This window comes from Staurois parvus, unplaced genomic scaffold (genome assembly GCF_062004578.1).
Source record: "Staurois parvus isolate SC_StPar_1 unplaced genomic scaffold, SC_StPar_1.0 ptg000672l, whole genome shotgun sequence".
NCBI lineage: Eukaryota > Metazoa > Chordata > Amphibia > Anura > Ranidae > Staurois > Staurois parvus.
The window spans coordinates 942684-964472 of record NW_028318468.1 but is presented as its reverse complement, the minus strand read 5'-3'; the positions used below and the strand labels follow the sequence as shown (position 1 = coordinate 964472).

Here is a 21789-nt window from a genome sequence, read left to right as displayed (position 1 = left end):
GCTGAAATCCCTGTAGTAGTCACACAAAATCACCTGTATCCCTATGTTTAGGATATTGCCTTGTTTCCTTTCCTGTGCAGTATTTGGATATTGAGGCTTAAATTAAGACTATAAAATGTTGGGTCAATGTTATTCCAGTTATTTTATTTACGATTAAAGTCTTTAAACAATTTATTAACATCTATAGCTTCTTTAAAGTGGAACTTTGGGCGAAAAAAAACAATTAGCTACATATTGGTAGCCTCTCCTTCCAAGCAAGGAAACCATAGATGTTTTGGGTTCATTTTATTTCAGTTATATTATTTAAATTTATAAGCCTCTAAGCTGTTGTTTTGCATCTATAGATTCTGTAATGTGGAACTTCAGGCAGAAAAATAATTACATTATTTTGCCCCCCCCCCCCCCTTGCTTGTTTATGTTATGTGGTCTTTTAACATTACATAGGTAATGCCACAGACCCATAGGCCCGATGCCTAAAGACACTCCTAGTCACCAGTTATATGGCCACCCCATTCTTAAGATGATCATGAACAATACAGAATCTGTGGTCTAGAATTGTGAGTACATCAAGGGCCTGCGCACATTGTAGGTAGTTGAGGAGAAGACCATAGCATTTGTATATTACATTTATTAATAATGCTTTTGTGCCTTCTCTTCAGATAATGTGTATTGTATGCCTTCTCTTCAGATAATGTGTATTGTATGTATATGTGTATTTTATGTGTATTGTATTCTCTTCAGATAATGTGCATGTGTATATCAATATGTTACCTAAAAAAAAGAAAAGGCAATGAAATTTACACGTACCAAGCAAAAAAGTAGGTCTACACAATTCTGTACAGTATGCTGTTGTAAACATTTCAATTTTTACAGAAATTGTAACCCTTCCCCACTGTATTCAAAACTACACAGAGAATTTGAATTAAGTTTGCCTTTCACTTCCTTAATAAATACGCAGAAAGTGAGATTGAGTCACCTAGGACTGGGATAGAATAATTCTTTATAATGTCTGTAAAGTTGTAAATTTTGCCTGTGAGGATGTCCATCTATAGATACATAAGATTGTGTCCTTTTGGTATTTTGTTTCTTTACAGATTCATTTACCAGCTGAAGTCACTTTTGTTCAAGACAGACTAAAAGGAGATGATGTCACTGAAATTGGAATCACATTTCTCAAAAAGAATGATGATAAGAAATCTAAAAGAAATAAATGACCACACCCCACACAGTAGGTCACTGCAGAATAAACACTACTTCTTATGTATCTAGAACAATGGTACCAAGTCCCTTAACAGTAAAAAAAATAAGAGGGGAAAAAGATTGGGGGGTGTACAATAAAATATAGTGTAAAGGTGTTAAACACTAATTGCCTGTGTGTTGGTTTATTGAATAAATGTATTAAAGGAAAATATATATTTGTTTATGAATGTTGTCTGATTTCCTTAGTCTTGATATATGGTGGTCATTTATGCTTGAGTGAATTCTAGATTGCCAACAGTTTTGAGATGGAGTGAGAGATTTTCAAATACATGGGTAGTGGTGTGCAGATGGCTGTCAGTCAGACAATGGGATGTGGACATTCATTACTAGGGGTGCAACTGGTCACTCAGTCCTGGAGAGGGTTCATATGAGTATTTCTCAGTCCAAAAGGGGGGCACAGGCACAGGTGTTTGTTTTTGGGCCCAGCATATGGAAGTCATTTGGTTCATATAAAGGAGTACATGCAGGTGTCCTTCAATCTGGATAAGGACTGGGGGATGAGCAGTGGAGATTTTATGATGTGGGTTTTGGTCTGGAGTATGCTTTTGATTGTCTTCTTGTTCCCGGGGTTAAAAGAGAATATTTTTAAACTGGAACTTTAGTCAGAAACTTAAGTCCTGCTAGATCACTACAGGTTGGACCCTTTTGTGGGTATAGCTATGTACAGTATTAAATATAAGTACTTATACTGTTTAAAATCCAGTAATACACTGTCTCACCGTGCTCTCCACTTTTAGGCATTTTCAGGCACGATATTGTAGAGGCCCATCGATTTAACAGTTTTAAACATTAGTTACATTAGAATGCTAACTGTCACCTTTCATTGTGTTCTCAACCAAACTGTCAAATAATCAAATGACTGGTGTTATAACTGATCATATGTGCTGCACCATGGCAGCTGCAGTTCAAACAGATACCAGCTTCTTTGGCTTAAAAAGGATAGGAGGGTTTAGTTCTGCTTTAACTGTTGCTCAGGGCTCTGGGCTTCAACAAAATGGCAGCCTCCAACAAGAAGAAACAGGAGCAATGCTGGAGGCAACTTACAGCACACACTAATTTTGGCTGTATAATTAATATTTTTTATCAATTTTATATGATGAAGGTTCAACTGTAAGCCAAAGGCAAGGGGCTTGTGGTTTTTTAGATTTTGGAGTGGATCTGTGGGCAGACGTTTTTGTTTATTGGTCACTGTCTAGATATGGGAGGTGCAGATTCCTTATTGGGATGACATAAAAATGCACATACAGTAAAAGGATGACAAAAACAATACATAGAAGGGGGCTCTGGAGAATGTGACAAACATGAGAAGATGTTGGATAAAGAAAAGGTAAGGGTTGGACGCATAGGTCCAGAGTTTGTGAGGGGGGGTTGACATAATGTTGGGTAGGATTTAAACAGATTATGCTCCATACAAAAACCAACTGTGAACTGTAATTTCTATAGGTTACTGCAATTTAGAGTTGAGTCACTATCTATAACTGCAATGTATTAATGCTAAAGGCAAAAGTTTTTTTTTTTTACTTTAGTGTATTCTCTGCATTAAAAAAACTTTGATTAGCAGCTCCCCCCAGCCCCCCAAACACCTAAGTCCATTCTCGATCCAGCACTGTCCTGTCTGTAGCAGCTCTTCTCCCTTATTCCTGATCTCCCAGGCTTTGCTGATAGCAGCAGGAGCCATTGGTTCCTGCTGCTGTCAATCAAAACCAGTGAGAAGGGAGTAGGAAGCAGTTTTCTGAGCCGCTCTGTGTGTGACTAAGGATCTTGCATATGGTTTGCTATGGGGGCACTCAGAGAAGAGGAGGAACAGACAGTGAAGGTGGTAAACCCCAGAAGAAGAGGTTTAGGGCCGCTCTGTACAAAACTATTGCACAGAGCAGGTAAGTATAACATGTTTTGTATTTTAGGAAAACAAAATAGGTTTAGAACCTCTTTAAATGCTTAGGAACAGATACATTTAATGAAGAATTCTAGTGAAAGTCATTGCATTGCTTTCTGCATTAGTAGATTAGAGGTCTCATACTCAGTGGATACCCTGTGACATTACAAAAATCTTGCTGCTGAAAAACTTTGATGGACTTAACACATCTAAACCCCAAAACAAGAATGTAGTAAATTGCAATTTACCAATCCCTAAATGTTAGGGCTGCATTTGTTTTAAATTTTTAGGCTTTTATTTTTACCTGGTGATTCAGCCATTAACACACTTCCTGTCTTAGAGCTACATTCACTCCTCCACTCTATGAAGGAGTAACATAGCCACCCTTGGAGAACAGCATTATCAACCCTTGGAGAGGATAGTGTAAGATGAACTTTACATAAATGACTAACAAATTAAAGCCTAACTCCAGCTAACACTTTTTAGGCAGTTACAGAAGCAGTTTTTTCCCCTTTTAGGCTTCATGTACACGAGTAGCTCTTAAACTTGAGTTTAGGAGCTTTTGGCATTTTTTTTCCAAAGCTCCTAAACTCAACTCCATAAAAGCCTGTGTCCATGTACTCATAGACTTTTAACAGAGTTTAGGAGCTGCCACGTTTAGGTGAGGTTAAACCTCCCTCTAGTGAACACGTCAGAATCGCATTCAGGATAGGAATTTTTGATTGCTGACCGCGGGAAACCGCAAAACGCGGCACAACCGTGGTACCGCGTCTTGCTACGGTTTTGCAGCAATTTGCGTTTTCCTGCGGCTGGAAGTCAGAGTAGGCTCGTGTACATGGAGCCTTAGGGTAAAGTGTTGACCGTTAAAAGTATATTGTTTGTCTCAACCCTCTAAGGCAGAGAATTATGTAAAATATTATCTGCTATGAATAGATATAAGTACCCCAATTTGAATAGCAACTGCCTTAAAAGAGAAGATGTCCCTTTAAATAGAGATTGCCACTTTAGTCCTGTGGTGTTTAAAGTTACTGATATGGTAGTATCTGTTGTCGTATGCTAGCAATGGTGGGGGCCTCCTTGGAATATAGTTCTTGCACAGACTCTTGGCTGGTTACAGGGATGTGTGGAGTTACCACAGCTGTCTGTGTGAAAACCGGACAATGACAGTTCTGATGCACAGACACTGGGGAGATCCTGGTGTGGTGATTGATGTTACCGCTGTGCTGAACTGATGTGCAGAGTACTGCAGCAGTAGGCCAGTAATCTTCTCTGGAAGAGAACGGCAGTCGTCCTGTGTTCAGCTCTGAATTCCACGCCAGGAGAGAAAACCACTTCCTTGCTTTAGAATATATCTGCTCTCCCAGTAACCTTCTTGTTTGCCAGCTCTCTGTTTGTTGTAGTTCAGTTAGTACTCAGAAATACAGGATTTATTGGCTAAAGGACAACAGATCCTCTCCTGTCAGAAAAACTGAATCCACACTAACAGGAAATGATATAGCTGTCCCAGTACTGGCACTAGGGGGAAAAATGACTAATCATAGTCTTATCTGTAAATGTCCCAGAATGACATAATAATATAGCCGACACCTGGCTACACAAATACCCAGCTACTCAGCATTGTCAAATAGCGTTTGGGACAGAGTACCTTACCAAGACCTGTGACTTGTAACTTACAGGATGGTTCCTTAGCTCCCAGCAGCTGAATGGAAGGTGATTTGTGGACAGTGTAGACAAATGGGAAGCTGCCAAGTTAGACCACTAAAGGTGGATTACATCTACCTATGTTACGCTTCTGCTGTCTAATGATTGGGAAACTGAGAGTTCGGTTGCATGTTTCATTCTTGAACTACCTTGTGGATAAAATAAAAATCCTGCATGTTGCAAATATTTTGTGTTGTTTACCTGTGATAACATGAATATTTTCGAAGGAATAAACATTTCTACTCTGTTATATCCAGATTTACTATATATTTGCACAATTCTGTGATAAATACAATGCAATGCATAATTCTTTCACATTCAATATTTGTATTGAAGCAAAGGTTGAGTAACAGCATTTTTCAGGATTGGGATCATTGTTAAGGCAAAAAATGTGTCTTACAATAAACAAAAAGGACGCAGCAAAATTAGGAGGCTTGAAACATCAAACAGAGAGGTTCAGCAAAAAAAAACCCAAAACATATTTTAAATGGAAGCTCCTGATACATCTAGGTGACATTAGAACCAGTGACAATCCCTTTGTATAATGGAACCCATCAAACATTATCGCACATAAGAAGCACAGATGTAATACTCAAGAAAAAAAAAAGAGAAAAGAAGAAAATGAATAGACCTGGGGATTTTGATGCTGAAATTGTAGATAAAGAGGCAGGTGGATTTGCATTTATTTGGCCTAAGGGTCCCAAATCATTTCATATTGCTTAATCTTATCATTAATTGTGCATTGTCAAGGAGCATAGGCCATGAGATAAGTATAATTCTTTCACATTGAGTCATGGCATCAGGAATAAAGGCAATATTCTTAGATGAACATTATAGTTCAAATTTGTAGCTGTGTAGCGTGTTTTACTGACTGAACACAGGTACACTGTTGTCTATGGGACAGTGCACACAGGTGCGTAAAGATCAGTAATGCAGCAATGGGTTCAGAGCTGTAAAAAAAAAATACATAGAAAATTTTAAATTTGAGCCCAGTAGTTTACATGTATTGCATAAATTGCAACACTGGCAGCTAAAACAGAGTAAAGAAGAAATTCACCTGTGTAAATGCATACACATGTTTACACGACTGTAAGCATGTATAGGCAAGGTCTTTACGGAACACAACTTCTGTTTTTTGATCTTGGAGTCGAGGCAAATTACCAATGGCTCCTTCAGAGGTAGCGCTATATAATCATTTGATTGGTAGAAAATAAAAATAATATTTTATAACTGCCTTATCCTTTTCACAAGAATCAAGAGGAAAAGGAATATATATATATATATATATATATATATATATATTGTATTAGAGATAATGCTATGCAGCCTGGGGTTGGGATCTTACAATCATGTTTTTGGGATTTCATATTCAAGTGTCTAGAATTGCTGTCACCAACTTAAAAAATTCAGACAAAAACAAAGAAAAATCAGGCATTTGAGATGCTTGATTTTAGCATCTTCTCTTTTCTTAAACATTTTTTATTTACTTGCAATATGTCTTGAACTTGCTTGGGAAATCAGCCACTACAGAAAGAGTGGATTCTCCAGCAGAGCTACTGTCCTCCCTCCCTCCTTGCTCCTCTACCCCTCACCTCCCTTCATAAACTTTTATGTAGCTGCCAGGGGAGGAGTAAAGAGTAGTACTAAAGAGTGTCATCTGAGTGACAGCACTGAGTCTGCAGGGGCTGCTGACATCACATCCAAGATGGTGGTGTCCATTAGCATTCTTAGGCCATATGGATGTCTACCCAAAGAAAGTTTTTACAGGTAAATAACAAGCATAAAATATGTTAAATGCAAATATTGTAATAATATTGGAAGATTGTTTTCGAAATTAATTATTTGGCAATAGGGTATCTTTATATGAGCTAGCACTGAATAAAAACTAATTTTATTTACATCTGTCCAAGTGTCACATATTTCACAAAAGCACTTATCTTTCTCCAAATAAAAGGCCACTTCCAGGAAATTAGGAATCAGGTAAGTGCATGTTGTAAAGTATTGCGATAGTGTGGATGCATCTTGTAAAGTATTACGATAGTGTGGCAGTCTATGTATGCATCTTAGCAAAAAACCATTTGGATAGTCATAGTAGGACAACTGACCAACGGGCTGCCCTAAGTACTTAAAAGATATGTCATGCACTTAGACAAATGTGATTATACTTAACCCAGAGCAACCATTGCAGATATTTTTAATTATCAATAATTATGTTACACAACTGATGTTCTAAGACATGGTGGTTGTAAACTGAGTTTGCCTCCTTTTTACTTTCTGAAGTACAACTAAAGTCGCCCAGTTGACAGTCTAAACAGGTCCCAAATGCAGTTACTATGTAATGTGCAAGCCTCATAAAGTAAATAAAAAATGTCATTTGCTTTCCCCAACTGAGCCAAATCCTCTTATATATGGGTTTAACTGCCCCCCTTTTCCCCAGAAATTGCAGTTCACAGTGGGGGGTCTCATTAACAGAGGAAGTGCTGACAATCCAGAAAGCAGTGGCCAGGACTAGGTGTGGCCAGCTGCTGATTGACAGGCTACAGGCTTGTGAGTCAGCAATGACAATGCTGCTAGCCATGTCCCCTGCAACATCTTCTCATCCCACTGTATTGAAAGCAGACACAGCCTACATGAGGGTGGCAACACTTCTCTTAAATCTAAAAAAGCAGTGCAGCATCACTTCCACTCCATCACAGGAAGCTGCATCATGTGGACTTTACTGTTGGCATCAACAGGTACTTGTGGGACTTTGCAGGGAGAGAAAACTGTAAGTGCACATATAAATTATTTCTACAGCAAATATTTTTTACTGGGTGGTCATAGTTCTACTTAGTTATTTCTAAGAATCTATTGTCATTAAAAGTAACAGAGCTTTGAAGATTTTGCAAAACTTTTCAACTCTATGGACATTATCTAAAAACCACAAGGAACACACTTTTTACATCTTTTGGCCTGGTCTTTTTTCTTAAGCTTCAGTCTCTGATTGGTCATTCAACGTTTGCTCTGGTGCTTCAATTTGTTGTAGCTGGTTGGATGTGTCTCCTCTTCTGTGTGAGTTTGGCTGGTCATTCAAGTTTTCTTGGGTTATGCGACTTAAGCAGATAAAAAACAGTCCCACAACAATTAAACACGCCAGTACAACTGAACTCAGAACCTAAAGAAAAAGATAAAATCAAGCAACTTTAATACATCAAAGTTTACTGAGGTAAGAAAATCGTTAATATGTTATTGCAATTGCTTCAGGGGAGTTTCTGCAATTGTCTTTTTCCAGTGAGAAGTGTAAATAGAAGCACAAACCAAGCAGTATACATGTGTTTTTTTTTAAATTTTTTATTTTTAATAAATTGCAAAGATTTTACGTATTCATTATGGGGTATTGTTTGTAGAATGTTGAGGAAAAAAATTAATTTAATCCATTTTGGAATAAGGCTGTAACATACCAAAATGTGGCAAAAGTTAAGCGCCGTGAATACTTTCTGGATGCACTGTAGATGTGATAAAAAACACTAGCACCAAGAATAAGGCTAGATAAAGTCTTAAAAAAAAATGTGCACCTGATTTTTTGATTGTTCTCTCATAAGAAAAACTGCTGATCACCTAAGAAATTCTATCACCTAAGAAATTCTGGCCTCACTGCTCTTCTGGCTAATATACTTTCTGAGTGACTGACATGGAACAAGTATGCAGATCAGTTCTGATTTCAAATATTGCATAACTGGGTCAATGCTTTAAAGCTCCAGCTTTAATTTCAATTTAAAAATTGTTTGGGCCAAGCTATTTGCTACACTAACATGTAACACAGTATAAACTGTATGTAGTCTCAGCTACATACAGTAGGCAGCACTGGGTTCTGGGTGTGAGACAATACCATCCTGTCTCACACCGAGAAAAAAATAGCATTATGTGCTCAGCCACTCATAAGAAACTTTGTATTCTATCAATGAATACAAAATTTCCTCTGGCTGAGTCAGAGAGGCAGGCTGATGAGGTTACATTCTCTAACGCTAGCCAATCAGGGGAAGCTTTGTATTCATTGATAGAATACGAAGCTGCCTATTTAAAATTAAAGTAAAGCTGGAGATCAGCTTTAATAGGACCCTATTACTAGGGATAACGTTTGGGCTGCCATTATCAATGGGTTTGAGTTTTTCAAACTCAGCAAAATAATGTGAGAAATTGCTATAGTATCCATATTGCACTGCCTGGTTTTTGAACTTAGGTTAGGTGGCTTAGAAGGACCAATAGGGGTTTTCGGATAAGCTAGCTACTTCTTTATAAAAAGGGTTGGTTCCCAGCAGCCATATTGACAATGTGCTATAGCTGTGCTAGGAAAATTTGAGGAAGTGCTGCTGACATAGTCCATGGAGAGAGATTAGTGTAGGCTTGTAGGGACTGGTAGGTCTATTAACCAATTCAATACCGGGCAATTTTATACCTTCCTGCCCAGGCCATTTTTCAGGTTTCAGCGCTCTCACACTTTGAATGACAATTGCGCGGTCATACAACATTGTACCCAAACTAAAATTTTATCATTTTCTTCACACAACTAGAGCTTTCTTTTGGTGGTATTTAATCACCGCCGGGGTTTTTATTTTTTGCTAAAATTAACAAAAATTACCAAAAATGTTGAAAAAAACCACGTTTTTCTTTGTTTCTGTTATAAAAGTTTACAAATAAATAATTGTTCTTCATAAATTTAGGCCGAGATGTATTCTGCTACATGTCTTTGGTGAAAATAACCCAAATTAGGATGTATTATTTAGTTTGTAGGAAAGTTATAGAGTTCACAAACTATGGTATAGATCTGAAAATTGATCAATCCTGTACTGACAGCCAATCTAATTTCTTGAGGTCCAAGAATGTCAGAATAGTACAGATATCCCCCAAATGACCCCTTTTTGTAAAGTAGACAGTCCGACGTACTTCATAAGAGGCATGGCGAGTTTTTTGAAGTTGTATTTTTTTGTCATAATTTTTTGGAAAATTAAAAAATTAAAAAAATTATTTTCACTATTTTTTTTTTTTACATACTGTCACCAGTGCAGTACAGCATCATCATATAAATGGCATGACGGTGAACAGGGACACTGACTGGTGACAGTATGAAAAAAATATATATATATTTTTTTAATTTTTTTTATTATTTTTTATTACATTTTTTTTTATTTTTTTTAAGATTTTTTTTCATATTTTATTATGACCAAAGTAGTACAATGTTACCATAGTAACATTGTACTACTTTGGGGAAGTGATCAGTATTTTTTTTTTTTTTTACACAATTTGCTTATAGCAAAGAATTAATTTGCTCTAAGCAAGCATTTACCTGAATGACATCGATTCATTCAGGTTTTTTTTTTTTTGGCTTAGCTGTGATTTGGCCACAGCTAATTACATGACATGTGCATGTGATTAGTTGTGACCATTCACAGCTAGACACTAGTATGCAATGGATGGCATGAATGAAGCCATCCATTGTATACAACTGTCATGTGACCTGCTGTGATTGGTCACAGCAGGTCACATGGTACCGGCTCTGCAACCCTGTGAACTGCGCATGTGCGGGAGGACGCCAAATGGCGTACACCCCGGAAAGGTAATGCATTTTTGCAGCCGCCAAACGGCTATAGGCTGGGCGGCAAATGGCTAAAGTAGATGTAAATTGGTAATTAATTTCATTTAGGTAGAAAATACTGCATGTGATTTTGTTACAGGGTAATGCTGCTGATGCACCTCAGCCTGTCCTTGTCCATATGCACTACAGTGATAACAGGCTGAATATTTAAACAATTACAACCAGGGCTTTTTTTCACAGACACTAGGTGCAGGAACTCTCCCTTTCCAAGTCACCCCTTGTCTCTGCTCCCCACCCACCTCCAAGCACTGTTCCTTTAATCCACATCCTCCCAGTACTACCCTTTTAGAGAATACAGAACAGTATCATTTTGTCATGCAAAATAATTTGTATGGAATTTGTTAATGATAACAAGAAAAACCATAAAATAGATCCCCTGCAGCCAGCAACAATAGACCCCCCAGTAACAATAGATCCATTTTGCAACAATATAACCTGACAATATATAACCTGACAACAAATTTGCTGACAATATTTTGTCAGCAATATTAGACACCTCCCAACAGACTCATTCTCCATCCTATCAACAATTTATCCCCCAACAACAATAGATACCCTACCAGCATCAGTAGACCGCCCCAGCACAATAGACCCTCCCGCAAAAATAGACCCCCCTCCCCAGCAACAATAGATCCCCAGCAACCAGCATCAATAGACCCTTCAGCATACCCCAGCATCCCTTGCCATTGCATACATTCAGTGCTGGAGGTGTTCCCCCTGCGTTCCCGCTGAAAAAAAAAGCCCTGATTACAACTGTGTAACATGCTAGGCCTAGGAAGGTAAGCCCTGCCCACCAGACTTGGAGAATGAAAGTGGACACAGTGAGTGAGGGGAAAGGCTGTGTGGAAAGAGCAGAGAGTAAACCCCTTGGAACAAAAGCCAGGAGGCAAGGAATCTGTCAAGACCAGGAGTGAGGAGAGCTGTCCTGGGCAATCTGCCAGAGTGAAATTGTGGAAATTCAAAAGGACCACCAGGTTGCAGGGTACCTGATTGGGAAGAAAGTGTGACTTATCCAGCAGGGAGAGCTCAGTCCACCTTTCAGCCAGCCTGCTTGGGCAATCATAAGATTGTATCCAGGAGGACACCACTGGACATCAAGGAGTTGAATGACCTTTGGCCATGTGCGTTAAGCTAATTCAACCTTGGGACATCATCTGGAATTCCCTTAGCTCCCTTTGTAGAGTATCGACTGCACCTGGAAGTGCAAGCCAAGTCAGCAGAAGGACCCAGCCAACGCTGCCTGGTGTTGTAAAAGAAATAACTATTGACTGGAAGTAAATGCAGGCCCCTAGTGACAAAGAAGGAAGTCTGACAAGGGTTGCAGAGGTTTACAATATGCCAAGTCAAGTGAGGAAGATGGTCATGGAGCTACATTAAGGTAGGTCAAATGAAAAGGCTTGAACCTCTCTGGCTGTAGTTTCTCTTACAACCAGCACACCCTATCCAGCAGCATCCTTTCAAAAGGTAGGTGTCTCTTTTGCAGCTGTTGGAGCTTCTGGAGGAAACAAACATTCCCAAAGCACTCCAATGCCCAGCATCTTAATGCCATCTTAACGAAACTGCTGGCGTTGCTGCTGCTATGGTTCTAGCTCATGGAATTTGCTTTCTTCTGCAATTGTATTGTCTGTGCTACAACGCAGTGGCAGAAAGAGGTGATAAAAATAGTAAGCCACGATAAAGTGGAGATTAGTATTACCATCCCTCTCATCTTCCTCCTGGAGAATACACTACATGACGTCATGGACTGGGCACTGGAGGCATAGCAGCAGCTTCTGTCTCAGGGCCAGCAGAATTCTTTGCTTACTGCCTAAGTTCCTGTGAGAGAGAGGTAGCAGAAGGTAGAGAAGGAATACAAAGAGGTGGAGGAGAATTGGGGTGCTGTTGGTGAGAAGAAGACAAGTCTGTTTACACCCCCCCGGTTCATAGGGGTACATGGACCATCTGATCAGGTCCACCTGAAAAACTTAGAGGCAGACCTGATCAGATCGCCATAGGAACCTTATAATCAGTAACAGCAAACAGTTGTTTTCCTTTTGGGATAAAGGTTTTACATCAAAAATAAAAGCTGCTCATTTTAATCACCCCTGACATTGGTAAATGGTTTGTCTCATTCATGTAAACTGATACATTCTGGTAAAGAGCTTGAGCTTCTGAAAAATAGCAAACTTGCTAGCTGAATCACCAGATGAAAATCACCAGAATCACCAGAAGCACAAAAGCCTAAAAAAGGAAACTAATACAGTCATCACATCTAAGAATTGGTAAGCTGCATTATAATAAATGTTTGCTTTTGGGTTTAATACTGCTTTAATAATTAATAGTGGCATTTTCACTGGCCTATGTCACATATTCCAAAAACAAGATAGCTGCCTCATGTTGACACCCCACACCCAAAAATTGACTACACTATAGGAATAGTGGCAAAATATCCATTAAACTTTCTATATAGTAAATAACTTTTAGTCCTATCTGTTAGAATTACAACTTTGTTATCAAACCATGGATACTATTTTAATTTACTTAGGAATTCAGAATTTACTGTGACAGAACTGGATTGTGAACCTGTTTTGAAGTAGAAGATTCTTTTAGTTTAAAATAGTTTAAAATAAGGATTTTTTTTCTATTGAGGCATATTTATTTACATAGGATAGTACTAAAATAGAAATAAAAAACAACTATAGACAGTTAATGATTGTGTTTGTTATACTCACCTGAGATTCGGATTTAATGTGACTTTGTATTTCCTCTATTTCAGCCTTTGTGATGTTCTCCTTCAATTGCATTCCACAAGGTAGTTCTTGTAATGTTTCTATACATGTATCTATTCCTCCACAAAATTTTTCCTTCATGTACTTCCAAGGGCTTCCTGTAATAATACACTCATAATAACCAACTTTAATAAGAGCCAAATTGATCCATATTAGGGGAGCCAAACTTGACAGAGCGGTTACTTTGATAAGAATGATATTGCAACCACAAAGACTGCAATCTTGTTTTTTTTTCCAAATATCTCCATTCAGCAGATAGCCAAGCAAGAAAAATACCAAAGCTGGGACCAACAGGAAGACCAAACTGTGTGTCAAATTCCAGCTGTTGCATGGACACCTGTATACCAGTGTTGAAAAAGCGTTCTCTCCTACAGACGCCAACAAGGACAAAGTCAAATATAGCACGGTACTCTTGTATTTCCTTTCTACATCTGTAGCAGTACTAGCAGGTAGACTATTCCCCATTGCTGTAGTATGTTTGGGGGAAATAAAATAAAACTTTAAAAATGTTCTTAGAAAACCTTATGCCTTCTCTTAATAGTAAAAACCAGTACAGATAGTATTAAAATGTTACCATACAATCTGTCAGATATATCTGTTCAACAGCCAGACAGAAAAAGAGTTTCAGATGTTCCCCACTGTATATACTGGTTATCTTCAAATAGCCGAGTTCCATTCCATTTTCTTCCAATAAACAGAAAAGAAAACAGCACATTTCTCCAAGGATGTCTATTCTGAATGAAGAATGTTGCCAGTAATTTTTCTTCCTGTAGTTTTAAAAGTCTTATCTATCAACTCATCCTAATTAAAGTGTAGTATATGCAGACACATTTCTTATCTGTTGATTCCTTCTGTTGCAGCAACAGATCATATGATTTTTTTAAATTACATATGCCATTTTGGGATAACTCAGCATGTCTGTAGATCTCACAAAATTTTATTACTTTATTATGTAACTAGATTTTGTATACCTTAAATGTTATGGCTTTCTTTTGACTCCAGTTTAATTCTATAAAGTGCAATAACAAAATCGTTATAACTGCAAGTGATATTTCAAATACCGTTGGACCATTTAGTCCTCATGCACACTGGATGTTTTTACAGCTACTGTTTTTGGCTTTTGACATTTTTTTTTTCACAGACAGTAAACTCCCCAGCATGTCATCCTATGTGTCCATGTACACATAGACTTTAATCAATGTTTATTGGCAGGGGCGGTTTTTTTTGGCTGGAAAATAAACCCAGAACTAGTGGGTTTATAGAGGAGTTTTTTAGTTGTAAAAAATGCTCTAACTCTGAAAAATGCAGCAAAACGTGGTAAATCGCGGCAAACTAGCATTTTTAAACTTTTTTTTTACCAAATAAAACTAAAAACTGCTAAAAAATGCAAAAACCTGGCAAAACGCAGCTAAACACTAATACAAAAACGCTAAAAAACACTGAAAAACTCAAGTTTTTAACGTGACTTTACACAGCTAATGTTACCAGCGTTATTAAAACATCCCATGTGCATAGAGCCTTATTTAGTCATTTGACACAGAAGGCTTATAAAACCATTGGCACGTGCACAGACTCCAGCTCTGGGGAGGAGAGTTCACTCTGCTGAACTGCTGCAATTCAATTCTCCTGTGAGGCCTGCCCATTATTGCTAGAAGCAGCGAGCTCTAAGTCTAGGTTCACACCTATGCAGGCTGCGTTTGATGCGTTTCTGCATTGCGTTTTTCTTTTTTTTTTCTTGTTGCTAGGCAGATTTTAAATGCAAAGCGCATCAAACACGTGGAAAAAATGCATCAAAAACCCAATACATGCTTTTCTGCAGTATTCTCATTGAAGTCTATAGAACCAAAAACGCAACGTTTGCGTTTAAAAAAGTCCCCTACCCTTTCTAAAAAAAATGCACAAGATGAAAATGCAAAGATGTGAACCTGTCCCATTGGAAATCATGTTAAATGGACTGTACTGCGTTTCTGCAAAACCAACCAACCTGTCCCCCTTGAAGGAAGGGTAGGTAGGAGGAAGAGAGGGGTGGGTAAAAGGAAGGAAGGGAGGGGTGGGTGTAAGGAAAGAAGGGGTGGGTGGAAGGAAGGAAGGCGTGGGTGTAAGGAAGGAAGGGAGGGGTGGGTGGAAGGAAGGAAGGGGTGGGTGGAAGGAAGGAAGGCGTGGGTGTAAGGAAGGAAGGGAGGGGTGGGTGGAAGGAAGGAAGGGGTGGGTGGAAGGAAGGAAGGGTAGATGGAAGAATGGAAGGGTTGGATGGAAGGAAGGGAGGGGTGGGTGGAAGGAAGGGTGGGTGGATGGAAGGAAAGAGGGGTATGATCGGTCAGGTATGATTGGTGCGGTGATATTGCATGCATGTATTGGGTTTTTGATGCATTTTTGCCATGTTTTTGATGTGCTTTGCATTTAAATCTGCCTAGCAACAAGAAAAAAATAGAAAAATGCAACGCAAAACGCAATGCAGAAACGCATCAAACGCAACCTGAATAGGTGTGAACCTAGAATGGGGGTGTGTGGTTGGGGGCAGTGACAAGCAGCGTTCTCCTGTCTGGCTTTCAATGAGGCAGCTGAAAGCATCAGGAGGGAGAGGAGGAGACTTGTAGTTCCACCTTGTGTGGCCATTCCTGCCTGGAGACTACATCTCCCATAACCCTAGGTTACACCTAAGTGTTTTCTGCAGCGTTTGCAGAAACGCAGTACAGTCCATTTAACATGATTTGCTATGGGACAGGTTCACATCTCTGCATTTTCATCTGGTGCATTTTTTGGAAAGGGTAAGAGACTTTTTTGAATGCAAAATGTTGCGTTTTTGGTTCTATAGACTTCAATGGGAATGCCAAGAAAAGCATGTATTGGGTTTCGCTACGTTTTTGCTGCATTTTGCATTTAAAATCTGCCTAGCAACAAGAAAAAAAAAATTTAAAACGCAACGCAAAATGCAATGCAGAAACGCATCAAAAGCAACTTGCATAGGTGTGAACCTAGACTGGGGGTGTGTGGGAGGGGCGGCTGTGGGGCAGTGACAAGCAGCGATCTCCTGTCTGGCTTTCAGTGAAGCAGCTGGAATCCGATTCTCCTCCTCTCCCTCCTGCGGCTTCCAGCTGCCAGATTGAAAGCCAGACAGCAGATCGCTGCTTGCCACTGCCTCCACTGTTGCCCCTCCCACACACCCCCAGTCCTGGCACTGCTCGCTGCCCCCACCATATTGAAATTTCGAGGGCTGCAGGGATGATTGGAAAATCTCCTCTGGGGGGGGGGTTCAGACCCCCTGACCCCCCTTATCTACACCCCTGCTAGGAGGGTGGACTCCTGTGACACCTGAGAGAGTGCAGAGCTGTCTGCAAGGGGACATTGTGTGCTGCAGAGAGCTGGAGAAGAAAGCATACCTGCTGTTGTTGGGTAAGAACTGTATTATTGTAGACATTGTGTGCTGATTTGTGTGCATAGTAGTCTAGGCTGCCATAGAGCCTACAGGACTGCTCCTCTGCTGTGAGATCATTCCTGCTGAGTCCTCCAGAGACTACCTTTGCCATCCTTCTCAGGCAAAATCACTGCTGCTAAACCTAGGTTTTGCTGCTGAATGTGGGAGCCCACCTGCCCAGTTCTGCCTTGACCAATCTGCAACCTGTGACTAACCATTAACCCAGATAGAGGCTGTCCTGCTGTAATCCTATTGGGCAACACACTGCTGCAACTGCTGCATGCTATTCCTGCTGCTTTCATATCAGGGACTGTGGGAACCGCCTACAGTAGAATGCAGAACTGCTGTTCCGGACGTCCAGAAAAAGGAGGAATCTTTGGGGTGGTGAGACCATTTTTGTCACATCCCTTCTTAAAGAGACAGGACTAACCTTTTCTGGGACCCCCAGGGATATGTTCTGAAGAGTGTTCCCCTTTTTTTTCTTGATTAAAGTGTTCCAACAAAGACTTATTTACTGCTGCTCAGTGGGAGCGGGATTAGGAGGGACTGTGTTAGTTTACTCCCTTTGTGTATCTGCAACATTTAAGGCACTCACTTAAGCTAGGGTCTAGGAAGTCTAAACTTTGCGCTTGAACCTGGTTGTTGAGTACCGATAATGCATGACTGATATTCTCATTTGTAAGCTGTTTTATTGTATGCTGTTTATTGCTATTGTTTATTAGCACCATTGTTTTTGTCCTACTCTGCTGGGCATGAGCTTTGGTGTGTCAGAGAGTGCGGTACTGCCTAGTGCATCAATAACACCAGGAATAGGGGACTCCAAACATCAGCAGCTCATTGTAAGGTTGCATATTGGATTTTTTGTTTTTACCCTCATATAACCCCACACTAGACACAAATATGGCTGTTTTCTTCTGACTAAAGGATCTTCTGATTCCCCAAAACTTATTGTATTTGGCCCTTTGCAGTTTGCTCATTTTGATTTTTCCAAATATTTTCATGTAGATCTATCTGATCTGTGAAAAATCACACAATTTAGGAGTATAGGCAATTGTGATTCATACATTTCATGATTCTTTGCAGATTGAATATGTTCAAGAAATTAAAAACAATTCAGTTCAGGGATAATTTTTGCTATTCTGTGATGTCAAATATTGCAGCTGCAGCATATGTTCTACCCCCCTGCTACCTTTGCACATTTGGCTATATGCTGCACGATAATAGCTTGGACCTGCCTCCCACTTCCTGGAACTACTGAGCCATCTCTATCAGGGGCGGACTGACAACTCATGGGGCCCCCTGGCAATAGTAGATCATGGGGCTCCATGAGGCCCCAGCCACACACAAGCCACACCTACACAAAGCTCCACCTACATATTGCACTCCGTACATTACATGCATTCGTGGCAGCCATCCTCCACATATTGCATCCCAGCTGCACAGAAGGGCCCGTCAACAAACTGCAGAAGCTGTTGGGCCCTCATGTTCAGGAATGAGCCAATGCCCAATTCTTGTCTGCAGCTTAGTCTCACAGAAATTCCCCTTGCCATTGCTGGGAAGCCACCAAACACACGTCAGGTTCAAAGATGGCAGCCATCTGAGAACCTGTCAGATGCCCAAAGACTTCCCAGCCATGCCTCCAGGAATCTCTGTGAGCCTGATCATTTGGTTATTATAGCTCATTTGCATAGATGGGGCATTTAAATATCCACAGCAGCATTGCCTGCATGGAAGTTCCTGACTTCCTTCTGTAGAAGCCGATGCGCACTTTCAGATTCAAAGATGGACAATGTGCTGTATCCATTTTTATGACGCAACCAGGGGCGTTTTATGAACGCAGTAGGCCTGTGTACAAGAGCCTAATTTGGGCTCTAGCGCTAGATAAAGAAGTGCAGCGTACGCAGTGTGCTGCTACAAAAATTGGGTGTTGTTTTCAGGGGCTGTAGGTAACACCTGCTGGCTACAGTACAGTAAAGATGCCCAATGATTGAGGGGTTAAAGTGGTTGTAAAGGCTTAAGGTTTGTTGTCTTCATGCATTCTATGTATGAAAGTAAAAAACTTTCTGTGTGCAGCGGGACCCCCCAGTCCCCTCAATACTTACCTGATCCCCATCTTGATCCAGCAATGTGCACGAGAGCACTTGCTGTCCCAGGTCTCTTCCTCCTCATTGGCTGAAACAGCAGCGGGAGCCATTGATTGGCCAGTGAGCCAATGAGAGGATAACGGGGGGGGGGGGGGGGCAGGGCTGAGTCACATCTGTGTGTGAATGGATGCACAGACCAGCGGCTCGGGAGCCCCTATAGCAAGCAGCAACAAGTATGACATGTATGTTATTATAAAGAAAAATAAATCTGCCTTTATAATCATTGTAATTGCTTTGTTTGGGCATTTGGCTCCCACTCAGCTCCTTCCTGACAGGGTTGCCAACTCCTCCACAACTTTTTTTTTTTTTACAAGGAAACTGACAGAGTGCATTTTTTACTGAGATTCTGAATTATGACACAATTTCCTGTTAGAAACTAAGAGATGAAAAGTGGTGTGGAGGGATAGAGACAGAAGAGGAGAGGGGGGAGGGGAGATAGAAATAGGAGGGAGGGAGAGATGGGGGAGATGGGAATGTATGAGAGAGATGGAGGAAAGGGAGGGGCAGAAGAAGGGGAGAGAGAGAGGGTGGTGAGAGAGAGTGGGAGGTGAGAGAGAGAGGGGTTGAGGGGGGTAAGATGGAGAGGGTATGAAAGAGAAAGAGGGGGTGAGAAAGAGAGAGGGGGTGAGAGAGGAGGGGGTGAGGGGGGTGAAAGAGAAAGGGGGTGATAGGGGTGAGGGGGCGAGAGAGAGCAGAGAGGTAAGAGAGAGGGGGCGAGAGAGAGAGGAGGAGTGAGGGGGCAAGAGAGATACGGGGTGAGAGAGAGAAAGGGGGTGAGAGAGAGGGGGTTGAGAAAGAGAGAGGGAGTGAGAGAGGAGTAGGTGAGGGGGGTGAGAGAGAAAGGGGGTGATAGGGGTGAGGGGGCGAGAGAGATCAGGGAGGTGAGAGAGGGGGGGTGAGAGAGAGAGGAGGAGTGAGGGGGCGAGAGAGAGACAGGGGTGAGAGAGAGAAAGGGGGTGAGAGAGAGGGGGTTGAGAGAGAAGGTGAGAGAGAGGGAGGCAAGAGAGGGGGGAATAGAGGAGGTGAGAGAGGGGGTAAGAAAGAGGGGAAGGCGAGAGGGGGGGCAAGAGACGGGGGTTGAGAGAGACGAGTGAGAAAGAAAGGGGGCAAGAGAGAAAGGGAAAAAGAGAGGGGGCTGAAAGAAAGAGGAATGGTGGGGGTGAGAGCGAGAGAGTAGGGAGGTGAGAGAGAGGGGGAAGCAAGAGAGAGAAGGGGCAAGAGAAAAGGGAGGTGAGAGAGGGGGGCAAGAGAGAGTGGAATGAGAGAGGGGGGAGAGAGAGGGGGAGGGGGGAAAGGGCGGTGAGAAGGAGAGGGGAGCAAGAGAGAGAGAGAGGGTGAAAGAGCGAGGGGGTGAGAGGGGAGGACGAGAGAGAGAGAAGGGGGTGAGAGAGGGGGGGTGAGAGAGGAGGTGAAAGAGAGATTAAGGGGGTGAGAGAGAGGGGAGGGCAAGGGAGAGAGAAAGAGAGGAGGGTGAGAGGGAGGAGAAGTTTGGTGGGGCGAAAGAGAGGGATAGAAGTGAGAGAGAGAGAGAGAGAGAGAGGGGGGGTAAGAAAGACAGAGGGATGAGGGGGTGTTCAGTATATCTGCTATTCATAACTATGGCCCCAGGCTGCTCTCATGTAGTCTCAGGCAGGATCTAGAGCTGCTGTGTTAAATCTGGCGCCTCCATAACCCCTTTCGCAGCAGTGTGTGCACTGTACCATTGTCCAATATTCTTTTATGCTCTGGATTTGTACTCAAAAGAGAATCCTCCATCCACACACAGGATCATCTCTAAATCATCCCAGCCAGGGACACAACACAATAAAAAAGGAAGATCATGGCTGCAGAGCCAGAGCAGTGAGTGATCTTGGTGGCCAGGTTGCAGAGGAGGGTGGGGCTTGCCATGCACGGCTTTCCTAGAAGTGGTGTTCTCTGTTCTGTGGTCGGACACCGGGCTGTCCACACTGTCTGCTCTCGGCTGTCTCCATTCTGCCCTCAGGTTAGGGGATCTGTGTGTGTGTGGGGACCTTCACATCACTGATCTTTGGGGACTGACAGGTAGCTGCTGAGGAGAGCACCATGTACAGAGACTGCTGTATGATTGATGCTCTGCAACAAGTAGGGGGGCATGGGGCCCCCTACTGGCCCAGGCCTTCAGGATGTGCCCTAGTGCCCGTATGGTCAGTCCACCCCTGATCGCTACCAATGGTTTTCATGGAGAATGGGGACAGTGCGACGCTACGTTACTTTAACGGACAACTGCGTGGTCATGCAACACTACATAAAAAAAAGTATGTCCTTTTTTTTCCACAAATAGAGCTTTCTCTCTGTGGTATTTGATCACCTCTGAGTTTTTTATTTTTTGCACTATAAACAAAAAAAGATCGATAATTTTGAAAAAAAAAAAAACAATATTTTTGACTTTTTGCTATACAACATATCCAGTAAAAAATTAAAAAAATCAAATTTAGTCATAAATTTAGGCCAAAATGTATTCTGCTACATGTCTTTGCTAAAAATAAAAACTCAATACATGTAAATTAATTGGTTTACGTGAAAGTTATAGTGTCTATCTAGCGGTGTATATGCAGGAATTTTTTTTTTTATACTAGTATTGGCAGCGATCAGCGACTTGTAGCGGGACTGCGGCGGGCATTCTGACACTGGGGGGAACTGACTAACTGTCACTGACATCCCATAGACACTAATCAGTGCTAATAAAAAGCACTGACACTGTACAAATGATACTGGGCAGGAAGGGGTTAACATCTGGGGCAATCAAAGGGTTAACTGTGTGCTGTTTAACATAATGTGCTGTGTGTGTTTTACTAGGGAGACGTGCTGCTGTATATTTCTCTGTTGTGCAGAGAAATACACAGCAGCATGTTACTGCTGGCAGGAGAGAGACCTGTGTTGTTTACACACAGGTCTCTCTTTTGTCAATTTTACTCGGCGATCGCCGGGTGATGGACCAGCCAGGACCTGGGGATTGACAGCTGTAGCCGCCATTG

General features: G+C 41.3%; 2 protein-coding genes across 2 annotated transcripts in view; one reads left to right on the top strand and one right to left on the bottom strand.

Annotated features, from left to right (window-relative positions):
- The window catches only part of TRAPPC3L (trafficking protein particle complex subunit 3L), a 92733-nt gene extending 91310 nt beyond the window's left edge, over positions 1 to 1423 (top strand). The window contains exon 6 of the mRNA XM_089652149.1: positions 1095 to 1423. Within this exon, the coding sequence (XP_089508275.1) occupies positions 1095 to 1214 (120 nt within the window). The 3' untranslated portion in view covers positions 1215 to 1423. The remainder of the gene's footprint in view (positions 1 to 1094) is intronic.
- CALHM5 (calcium homeostasis modulator family member 5) overlaps positions 1 to 13996 on the bottom strand; it is a 28685-nt gene extending 14689 nt beyond the window's left edge. Inside the window, exon 1 of the mRNA XM_089652148.1 lies at positions 13181 to 13996. Coding sequence (XP_089508274.1) covers positions 13181 to 13702 — 522 coding nt within the window. The 5' untranslated portion in view covers positions 13703 to 13996. The remainder of the gene's footprint in view (positions 1 to 13180) is intronic.
- Between the last annotated feature and the right edge of the window lie 7793 nt (positions 13997 to 21789).